The sequence below is a fragment of the Sceloporus occidentalis genome, unplaced genomic scaffold (assembly GCF_023333645.1).
Source record: "Sceloporus occidentalis isolate IW3139 unplaced genomic scaffold, rSceOcc1.0.p SCAF_242, whole genome shotgun sequence".
Lineage (NCBI taxonomy): Eukaryota > Metazoa > Chordata > Lepidosauria > Squamata > Phrynosomatidae > Sceloporus > Sceloporus occidentalis.
Window position 1 is genome coordinate 1,136,676 of NW_028317222.1, and position 11,499 is coordinate 1,148,174.

The window sequence follows — 11,499 nt, forward strand, 5'->3', positions numbered from 1 at the left end:
GTGTTAGGGGGAGTTAATAGGACTAGAGTATAGAGGCTGTTATGTAGTGTCGGTGAGTAGGGAAGGGGCAGAGGAGGCTGTTATGTAGTGTCGGTGAGTAAGGAAGGGGCAGAGGAGGCTGTTATGTAGTGTCGGTGAGTAAGGAAGGGGCAGTAGAGGCTGTTATGTGGTGTCGGTGAGTACGGAAGGGGCAGTAGAGGCTGTTATGTAGTGTCGGTGAGTAGGGAAGGGGCAGTAGAGGCTGTTATGTAGTGTCGGTGAGTAGGGAAGGGGCAGTAGAGGCTGTTATGTAGTGTCGGTGAGTACGGAAGGGGCAGTAGAGGCTGTTACAGTACGTAGTCTTGGTCAGTATGGCGGGGCAGTAGTGGCTGTTAAGGGGCCTCAGTCAGTACAGGATGATATGGGCTATAATTATTTTCCATGATGAGTATTAGGGAGGTAAGTAATATGTGCTTTGTGGTCAGTAAGGGGATAAAGGGGTATTAGGGGCATTTGCGCTCCACGCACTGCTTCCCTCCCTCCTCATATTCTTGTTTCGAGATCCACATCTGCTGGAATGTCCCCTAAAAAACAAAAATGGATTATTTCTCAGACACACACATCTGCCATCTGTTAGGTAACCAATATACGCCCCATCCCGGGGCAGCTTCCTCGGCCTGCTGTGGTCATACATACCAGCGAGGCCAGGATGGAGCCTCCAATCCAGGAGCTGAAGCGACGTTCTATGGAGCTGTTGCTTGCTATGAGCTTCAGGCGCATGCTCTGGGAAGTAATGAGAAAGCAGGGGTAACTGAGACAAGCAGGGGCAAAAAGGTCTGCCAAGTGTGAGGAGGGGTTAGGTAAGGGGGCTGGCGGGGAGATAGAGGCCTAGGGGTGAGACAGGAGACGAGAGACCCACACTCAGAGAATGTCTCTAATCACTCGGCGGTAACACTCATCACGGTGCCTCGCGGTGGAACGGCCGGATGGCACTCACCGGGGGGGTTTTCTGGGACAGCTCCCTGTTCAGCCTGTCGTTAAACCCCTGCAGTAGCGTATTGCCCCCTGTGACAATGACACTGCCATACAACCCCTGCGGAGACACAAAGGAGACCCCAAACATTCGACACAACAAAAAAGGAAAATGTTACTGCCCCGTGCCCCGCACTACTACTCCCTGCCCCCCGAGACTCCCTCTCCGCACTACTGCTCCCTGCCCCCCCGCACTACTACTCCCTGCCCCCCCCCCAGCCCCCCGAGACTCTCCACCATACTTTGGGGGCAGATTCTGTAGGTAGTGAAGATACTCACGGGCCGGATGTCTATATCGCACATTCCAATACTGCTGGTGACAACATGGCCTACGCCGAGCATCGTGTTACCAGAGAGGCCCTGAAAGAGAGCAGCGACACTTTACTGAGTGTAATCCCTGACAAACGGGGTGGAACGCAATCATGTGTCGCCCCCTGCGGTGCAGTCACCAGGTACATGGGTCACACAGCACCCCCGAGTCCCGTCAATGCCCACACGGAGCACAGAAAGCTTCCCCGGAGGTGTCGCGGGCCGCCAGTCCTGCAGGTCCGGTGCTCCTGTCACCTTTACATTGGACGGATCAAACAGCCCCTCAGGGATCCGCAGCCTCTCTGCCCCGTAGTCCGTGTTATACCCGTTGGGCATCTCATAGTGAACAGTTGGCATCTGGGCGGCCACCCTAGGGTGAGGACAGGGTATCTGTCACACAGAGAGCACGGTGAATAAACCGCACATGAGGAGGGCAGTAACATGCACAGTTAGATTGTAAGCTCCTGGGGTGTAAATCGCACATGCCTCGTTTTGGGGTGTAAATTGCACATGCCCTGTTTTGGGGTGTAAATCGCACATGCCCCGTTTTGGGGTGTACTCACTGTTCATCATAGGGAGAGTCTGACACCTGCAGAACGGAGGCCTGGAAATCCTGTATAACCTCCTGGAGGGCAGAGAGAGGACAACTGTGTGAAAAAGGGGCATGAGGGGCAATAAAGCAGGGGGGGGTAACATCCAGGCACCACGTGGGAATTCAGCCGGGAAGAAACGGAGTGAGGACGGGAGCCGTACAGCTCATCTGTAGAGGTGACCGAGGGTTTGGAGGCCACAAGGGCCACAAGGGCCGCGGGGAAGCGGAGGGCCGAGCCCCCCGGACACTCACGTTACACATATAATTCTGCCACGATTTAGTAACAGCCGGTAATTTCTCTTTTCGTCTCCAATTCGGTGGAGATCCCTCCCGGACCGGCTCCTGAAGAGACAGAAAGAAAGAAACAAAGAGGGGTCAGGAAGGAGATTAATTGGTGGAAAGGGGAGAGGCCGTGGAGGACACCACAAAAAGGGATAAGGCTGGATGGGAGCACCAAGGGAGGTCAGGGGGAGGGCAAAGTTGGTTTATGAAGGGCCAGGAACAGTGTCTACGTGTGGAGGGTGAGTGGAGAGAGAGAGGAGCGGCTGGGGTGGTGGCGACTGCTGGGCAGGGAGAGGCTGGCTGTGGCCAGGGGAGGTTAGCACAGTATCAACGGGTCCAAGGGGTGGTAGGAAGAATATTGAAGGGTCCAAGGGGTGGTGGGAGAGTATGGACGGGTCCAAGGGGTGGTGGGGAGAGTATGGACGGGTCCAAGGGGTGGTGGGGAGAGTATGGACCGGTCCAAGGGGTGGTGGAGAGAGTATGGACGGGTCCAAGGGGTGGTGGGGAGAGTATGGACGAGTCCAAGGGGTGGTGGGAGAGTATGGACGGGTCCAAGTGGTGGTGGGGAGAGTATGGACGGGTCCAAGGGGTGGTGGGAGAGTATGGACGGGTCCAAGTGGTGGTGGGGAAATTATGGACGGGTCCAAGGGGTGGTGGGGAGAGTATGAATGGGTCCAAGGGTAGGTGGGGAGTGTATGGACAGGTGTGGCCAGATGGGGTGGAGCGACTATGGGTGGGTTCAACTGGAGACAGTAGGAGGGGGGTAAACGGAGGTGTGGAGAGGGCAGTAGGAGTACTCCTGAAGGTGGGGATGGAAGGGTCTCTGTCTCTGCCCCTACTCAGGTAACGTGTGTTCCTGTGAAGGAGAGACGCCGACACCCGATAGACACTTGCTCCTTACCTTTGAAGCGATCATATACGGAGGGATTATTTCCACCCCCATCTCCTGGAATAACTCCCTGCACTGCATAGTAATGAAATCTCCAGCCAGGGGGGACTTCACAATACCTGAAACACAACACATCAGGGCATCACGGTGCGTGTCCCGGGGTCTGTGTATTAGGAGGGGTGAGAGGCGCGTGTCCCGGTGTCTGTCTATTAGGAGGGGTGTGTGCCCCGGTGTCTGCGTATTAGGAGGGAGTCCGTGTCCCGGTGTCTGTGTATTAGGAGGGGTGAGAGGTCCGTGTCCCGGTGTCTGTGTATTAGGAGGGGTACATGCACCCTAATTTGGGGTATTCGGGGTTCACTGACCTTGCTGTAGAACGTACCCATCATGCACTGGGAGCGCAGTGGTGTGTGTGGCCCCGCTGTCTAGTACTAAACCTGTTGAGCGACCATTGGCAAAACTAGAGCTGGAGTCAAGGAATTGACCTGAAATAACTGCCCCGTAACCCCTTCTCTGCCAACGCCCGACCGTGTGACTACATTAACCCCTTCCGGGCCCCTACAGATTGGGATGTGGTTTTATATGTCAGAAAAGAAGCAGTTAAAGCTGTATTCTGTCTTTGGAGCCGTTATAAATAAACACTATATGTCCAAAAGTAGGTGGAGCCCGGGTGTTTCGCACTCTTTTCTGACGGGTGTATAGAATCAGCCCGTCGGCAGCCGTCTCCGGAGACAGACATCGGCAGAGCGGGTCGTACCGAGGAGCTCAGTGACTTGATGGGTGGCCGCGCCGTAGGATGCCCCCTCTGCCCTGGAGCCCTACCTGCCGTAACGCATAATGCAGGCTGAAACGTTTGGTGGGGAAGGGGTAACGGTCTGTTTTTCAGGGATTTTTGGACAATGCCCTGCTTCTAGATTTATGGGAACAGTTTGGGGAAGACCCCTTTCTATTCCGGCATGACTGTGGCCCAAAGCAAGCTCCATAAAGACACGGTTGGAGGAGTTTGGGCCGAAGAAGCTGACCGACCGCACAGAGCCCCGACCTCAACCCCAATCTGACACCTTCGGAATGATGCGGAACGGAGATTGCGAGTCTCGCCCAACATCAGCGCCTGACCTCACAAACGTTCTACTGGATGAACAGGCAAAAAGCCTTCCCAGAACCCGGAACCGTTATATCTGCAAAGCGGGGATGACTTCATATTAATATCTGTGTAATTAGAATGTGATGTCATCAAAGTCCCTGTTGTAATGGTCAGGTGTCCCAATACTTTTGGCCATATATCCACAATAATTTACTGTGTGGGATGACATGGGAAGGCCGCATCCTCTGCATCCTGTTCCTCATAATGCATGTCGACCAATCATATTGCACACTGCGATGTGAGGCGTATAATTCATATTAACACTGTACAGCGCTGTGGAAAATGATGGCGCTATATATAAAACAATAAATAATAATTGGATGGAAGGATACGCGGTGAGTACGGCCGTCTTACACAGGAAGAAGGCGGGAATGTTGTAATGTTCAAACATTAATTCTGTCAACTTCTCTCGCTTTGCCCTGGCGTTCCACTAGGACACAAAAAAAGAGCAATTAATCCATTCTTTCCTGCCCCTCCCCCTGTAGGGTGACACAGAGAACTATGAGTCTGCCCCTCCCCCTGCGGGGTGACCTAGGGAGCTAGGAGTCTGCCCCTCCCCTGTAGGGTGACACAGAGAACTATGAGTCTGCCCCTCCCCCTGCGGGGTGACCTAGGAGTCTGCCCCTCCCCTGTAGGGTGACACAGAGAACTATGAGTCTGCCCCTCCCCCTGCGGGGTGACACTCACGGGGGCCTCTGACATTAGGACCGGGTGCAGAGCTGGGTCTGACTTCAGGTGTTTGTTGAATGTATGATCCAGGATGGCCTGGAAGGCGTCCCAGTCTTCAACTAGAGAGAGGAAGAGAAGATGGCAGGAGCCACGCGCTTGGTTTATACAGTGATGGGTGACGGATCACGTGATATGAGGCATGAGCAATGAGGATGGGGAGTGACAATATCCAAGATCTGCGAGGGTTTTTCCTCCAGTCTCGGATGGACAGACAATCAGACAATGTATTAAAGGGCATACGATGGCCGAGGGTCCATATAAGATGGCTAAACATATGGCCGTCAGGTGGACTGAAGCCGCCTTATAGACTAAAGATGGGTGAACCAGCTGGTGGCCCAGCAAGAGCCAACCCCGGGCTCAGCTCACAGTGCTGTGGGTGAGTGGAGCCACCGGGAGCGTAACTGTCCTGACGAAAAGCTGATGACTCAATGAGCATGTAAAACAGAGATGTCGGGGAGCTTGGCTTCTCCACTTTGATGAAGGGCGGCCGTCAGGTTGGACACATACACCATCTCCTTGATGACTTCATCCTTTACGTTTCTTCCCTGGTCAGAACCTAATCCTGAAGCCAGCGCTAAGTGAACTGCCTCCTGAAGAACGGCAGCAGCTTTATGGTCCACCGGAGGAAAGATAGTGGCCCACTTACAGCACATCCACAGCCCATGAAGAAAAAGGATCAATGAAAATACAGTCCAGGTAGGCCAGGGCCACGCAGATTGGAGAGGCATTTCCTGTTCAGATGATGACTTCATACCCTACTATAGCCAGCCGAATGTTCCTTCATCCTCTCGAGTTCATCTACAACTTGTCATGAGACCCACGTTGGAACGTCTTTCACAAAGTCCAGGAATTGGAACTTCTACGCATTCCCAAACCTGAAAGTCCTGGTCAACTTGAGAGAGTGTGAGCCCCTTGGCTCTGTTCCTCATCGCCTTGGCTTGATGGGACCACCTGGGATCAAGTCATTGGAGAAGACACTCAAAGCTTTTGTGGAACTAACCCGCATGTCTACACCTTCTCTCGCCCATGTCTCTTTAGGCAGCCAGTCAGGCATTTTAGGCTCTACGCTGACGTCATATTTCTGATCATACTTCCTTAAAACGTATGGGCAGAAATCCCTTTGGGAACCCTGAGACAGAGGTGAGGACGAATGCCCCGTCATGGCCGAAACAGCACCATAACAACAGGAGGGTGGTTATCACACCCAAATAAAAGGTTTTATGAGCAATTCCATTATCGCCCATAACTGACTGCACTCGGATAAGGTTGGCGAAGGCTTCATAAGCTGGGCATGGGGCACGTGGGGGCAGATGGCATTAAATGGATCAGCGTTGGTGGGTGATGAGCCCTTCTACGAAGGAGGCAAACAGACACAGGTTAATGAAGGATGGGAGAGAATAAGATGGCATCACATCGACATTTTGTACAGTACAAGTATGATGGAACAGGGCAGCAAATGGACTGGCATAGCATGTACACAAACTGGTCCCGTGTGGCAATGTGTTTGTATGAAGCAAACACAGATGAGTAAAGTATGGAGAGTATTAAATACTGCCACCAGCTTATGTTAAGGAATGGTGGTGTACGGTGCACATGGCATTCATGTGAGGTGGCCCTGGATGGTTGATGCTCGGTTGAGATTGTTGGGAGTCTCACTCATGCCATTCTTGAGGGGAGACGTGACCTCGGTGTGCGGGCGCGGGACATGCAGACACGTTGTATCGATGTAGTAGACCCGGTTCAGCTTGCGGTCTTTATCCAGGTCTGAGGACAGTGAGTCATCAGGAGACAGGACGCCCAGGGTGGTGGGAAAGTCGGCCTGAGAGGGGGCAGAGAGGAGAGAGAGGTGAGGAATAAACGGGTAAAAAAAAGAAGAGGGAACACAGAGGTCAACAGGACAGCGGAGGATGAAATGGGGCAGAGAAGAAAGGGTAAGCCAGAGAGGGCATAAGGAGGGGGCAGATGAATACAGCGGCAGCAGCTATACATACCAAAAGAAGGGGGCATATGCACAGGGCAAACCAGCAACAGGGGGCCCACAAGCAACAGGGGGCCCACTCTGGGAAAAAAATATCCTGCCTCCCCAACTGAAACGCTGTCGGAGCTCCGACAGAGGTGTTAGCTGGGTAGATATTTTACCAGTCCTCTCTCTGCAGGGCAACTGCTCATATCTGGTAATAGAGGAGTTAATTCCCTGAAACTGCTCCTGTCTAGTAATAAACGGGTTGATTCTCTGAAATTGCACATATCTGGTTGTTCATTGTTTTATACTGTTCATGTCTGGTAATAGAGGGTCACGTCTGGTGAATCAGGGTGTATGTGATATATATAATATAAAATGTATGTTATGTGTATGTGACGGTGTGTATATGTGAATCAGTGTGTATGTGATATATATATATAATATATAATGTATTTATGTGTATGTGACGGTGTGTATATGTGAATCAGTGTGTATGTGATATATATATATATCTAATGTATTTATGTGTATGTGACGGTGTGTATATGTGAATCAGTGTGTATGTGATATATATATATAAAATGTATTTATGTGTATGTGACGGTGTGTATATGTGAATCAGTGTGTATGTGATATATATATATATATAAAACGTATGTTATGTGTATGTGACGGTGTGTATATGTGAATCAGTGTGTATGTGATATATATATATATCTAATGTATTTATGTGTATGTGACGGTGTGTATATGTGAATCAGTGTGTATGTGATATATATATATATAATATAAAATGTGTTATGTGTATGTGATGGTGTGTATATGTGAATCAGTGTGTATGTGATATATATATATATATATATATATAATGTATGTTATGTGTATGTGACGGTGTGTATATGTGAATCAGTGTGTATGTGATATATATATATAATATAAAATGTATGTTATGTGTATGTGACGGTGTGTATATGTGAATCAGTGTGTATGTGATATATATATATAATATATAATGTATTTATGTGTATGTGACGGTGTGTATATGTGAATCAGTGTGTATGTGATATATATATATATCTAATGTATGTTATGTGTATGTGACGGTGTGTATATGTGAATCAGTGTGTATGTGATATATATATATATATATATAAAATGTATGTTATGTGTATGTGACGGTGTGTATATGTGAATCAGTGTGTATGTGATATATATATATAATATAAAATGTATGTTATGTGTATGTGACGGTGTGTATATGTGAATCAGTGTGTATGTGATATATATATATAATATATAATGTATTTATGTGTATGTGACGGTGTGTATATGTGAATCAGTGTGTATGTGATATATATATATATCTAATGTATTTATGTGTATGTGACGGTGTGTATATGTGAATCAGTGTGTATGTGATATATATATATAAAATGTATTTATGTGTATGTGACGGTGTGTATATGTGAATCAGTGTGTATGTGATATATATATATATATAAAACGTATGTTATGTGTATGTGACGGTGTGTATATGTGAATCAGTGTGTATGTGATATATATATATATATCTAATGTATTTATGTGTATGTGACGGTGTGTATATGTGAATCAGTGTGTATGTGATATATATATATATAATATAAAATGTGTTATGTGTATGTGACGGTGTATATGTGAATTAGCGTTATGTGATATATATAATATATGTTATGTGTATGTGATGGTGTGTATATGTGAATCAGTGTGTATGTGATATATATATATATATATATATATAATGTATGTTATGTGTATGTGACGGTGTGTATATGTGAATCAGTGTGTATGTGATATATATATATATATAAAATGTATGTTATGTGTATGTGAAGGAGATAAAGAGAGCGATGGATTAGAATCTCAGTGTGCAGCATTGAAGCTGAATGCACCGCGCTGAAAGAACAGACCTCACGCTCCCTCCACGAGACTTCAGAGAGGTAAGAGATGCCTTACCTGTGACCTGTTCATTAACAGAAATGTACAAAGAACAAGAGGTCGCCCTCTGAGACGGGAAGAGCGCAGGTTTCATAGACGACAAAGGAAGGGATTCTTTACAGTGAGGGCAGTAAAGGTCTGGAATCCACTGCCAAGGGAGGTGGTTATCCAATGCCTTCAAAAGGGTTCTGGATATTTTTTTTATATTTTTAGAAAGGCATACAGGGCTATAAATAGAATTAATATTTTAGAGCTTCTTGATCCAAGGAGAAATCTGATTGCGATTTGCCCCTAATTAAGCTACTTCGAATTGGATCAAGAATAGGAAGCTTGGGTAGATGGGTTCAACTTTATGGATTTAGGTCTTTTTAACCTTATTTTATGCAACTATATTTACTATGTGATGGGGAGAAAAGGGAGAGGTAGTATAGAGCAGATAGTAAGAAAATGGAGAGATAAAGAGAAAGACAATGAAGCGAGGGAAGGGGGAGAGATAGTGAGAAAGGAGAGATGGGAAATAATGAGAAAGAAGAAAGAACTAAAGAGGAGAAAAGGATAAAGAAGACAGATAAAGAGAATAGGGAGAGATGAGAAAGGAGAGAGATAATGAGAAAAGTTGGAGATAATGAGAAAGGAAAATGGGCACACAAGGGAGAGATGAGATAAAGAGAAATAGGAGAGAAAAGAGTGGAGATAAAATGAAATGGGAGAAATTCGAGCAAAAGAGAAAGGGGAGAGAAAAGGACAAAAAGGGGAGATAAAACAGTAATGTCAGCCTGTTCTGTGCGCGCGAATACGACTACGTTAAAGCACAAGGTCCTTTCATGAAATACGGTTTATGAATACAGTTGGGTGTTGGTGGACGGGGCCACTATTACATTTTTTGCCCAGAGCCCTGAGTCGGCCCGTGTGCTCCCCAGGTGAGTAGCTGGCGGCTCGGATGTGTAACCCGAGTGCGGCGTAAGAGAGGGAAAGAGGTGAGAACATCATCAGGGGTAGAACCAAAGGGATGAGACACGAGAAGGGGCAGGTACCAGAGAGATGTTGGAGGAGGATGGGGGGGGAATAGGGGTAAAAGGAGAGCAGGTACCTTAGGACAGTCTTCGCCAGCATAACCAGCTCGAACGGAGTACGAACCAATATCAAAGACCAGAGCCCCGACCTCATCTCAGGAGAAAGACAAGGAGGGAGACGGAGGATCAGTAAAAAAGGTGGTCAGAGGAGGTGGAAGACAGAGTAGGGGGTTGTGAGCTGCCACGAGAGGGCATGCGGTAGAGGTAGGAAAGGTGAACGATAGGAACCAAATGTGAAATACTTGTAAAACATTCACCAGGAGGGGGAAGCCATTCTGCTCTGCACACATCACTTCCTCCAGCGCTCCTCTAGCTTCCCACTCAGAATTAAAGAATGCGGCAGAAAAACGCTTCCCCCAGCCAGCAAAACGTAACACAGGGAGAAAATAGTTTTGCCGTAGCGCGCAATCATGGACTTTTATCAGTGTTCCTATAAACCCCACAGACATGGGGCAACTCCTCAAAGTATTACCCCAGCTGGATACAGGGTGATCCACTGAGCACCAGGGCAGAGTGCATCAGGGTGAGGTAATGGCCGTACACGGCAGTAGAATGGGGTATTACAGACAATGGGACGGGCAGAATGGGGTATTACACAGAACAGGGCAGGGTAAAGTAGGGTATTACTCACAGAAGGGAAGACAGAAGGATGTCACAGTGGGGCATTACACACAGCGGGGCAGGTAGATGCACTGACACAGCTCTATGCAGGCTAATACAGGGAAGCAACCAGCATGCAGTGGGGCAGATGCCAGCATGCAGGGGGGCAGGTGCCCATTTACCTCCCCCATATACCCCTCCACTCATCCTTCCCGAGCAGCTGAGAATCTGGTCACACAGACGGCTCTCCCTGCCAGCCAATCACAGCGCAGCATGCACACGGCACTTTCTGCTGATTGGCTAATGCCTCAGACAGGCTGCAGACTTAAAGAGAATTTAGTGTCGGAGGAGACTTCTTAAAGGGCCAGTACCTATACCCCCCCTGCGCTGTATAATGATATCGAGTACCTATACCCAACCCCCCTCCCCCCGCGCTGTATAATGAGACCGAGGCTCTATACCCGAGTATTTATATTGAACACCTCGGGGAGGATACAGTAGAATCAGAGGAGGGTCTGATTGATAACGGTCTAGGGTCTGATTGGGGGGCTTTAGCCCCATGGATGCACCCCTCAGGGATTCTGGACTGTTAGCAAAAGAAGGAATCATTCCCCACCTGCTGCTCTGTATAATACCCCCCTGACTCTGCCCCCGCCGGGCGGTTCTGGTTTTTGGTTCGGTTGCGCTGATCAGACAAAACCCAGAAACACTTTACATGGGAGCTTGGGTTACAAAACAAGGCAATACTGCCCTCTACTGGTCAGTAAATGCATAACACGACAAGACGACATGCCTGTCCTCTGCTGGTCAGTAAATGCATAACACGACAAGAAGACATGCCTGCCCTCTGCTGGTCAGTAAATGCATAACACGACAATAAGACATGCCTGCCCTCTGCTGGTCAGTAAATGCATAACACGACAATAAGACATG

At 48.4% G+C, this 11,499-nt stretch overlaps 1 protein-coding gene across 1 annotated transcript; it reads right to left on the reverse strand.

Moving 5' to 3' along the window:
• Positions 1 to 482: 482 nt before the first annotated feature.
• LOC149276408 (actin-like protein 6B) lies at positions 483 to 10,773 on the reverse strand. The gene is made up of 14 exons (XM_089503688.1): positions 10,749 to 10,773; positions 9,984 to 10,060; positions 6,610 to 6,772; positions 4,912 to 5,012; positions 4,557 to 4,654; positions 3,446 to 3,540; positions 3,096 to 3,202; positions 2,165 to 2,254; positions 1,884 to 1,945; positions 1,576 to 1,690; positions 1,291 to 1,371; positions 977 to 1,072; positions 676 to 762; positions 483 to 563 (listed from the first exon to the last, which is right to left on the reverse strand). Exons 1-14 carry the CDS (start codon positions 10,771 to 10,773, stop codon positions 483 to 485), a joined length of 1,278 nt encoding a protein of 425 aa, XP_089359814.1.
• Between the last annotated feature and the right edge of the window lie 726 nt (positions 10,774 to 11,499).

Coding starts and splice junctions, on each gene's coding strand:
- LOC149276408 (XM_089503688.1), bottom strand. CDS start 10,773: ATGAGTGGAGGGGTATATGGGGGAG. Junction 2,255..3,095: donor CGTATATGATCGCTTCAAAG/GTAAGGAGCAAG, acceptor CTGTCTCTTCAG/GAGCCGGTCCGGGAGGGATC. Junction 1,691..1,883: donor GACTCTCCCTATGATGAACA/GTGAGTACACCC, acceptor TCCTCACCCTAG/GGTGGCCGCCCAGATGCCAA.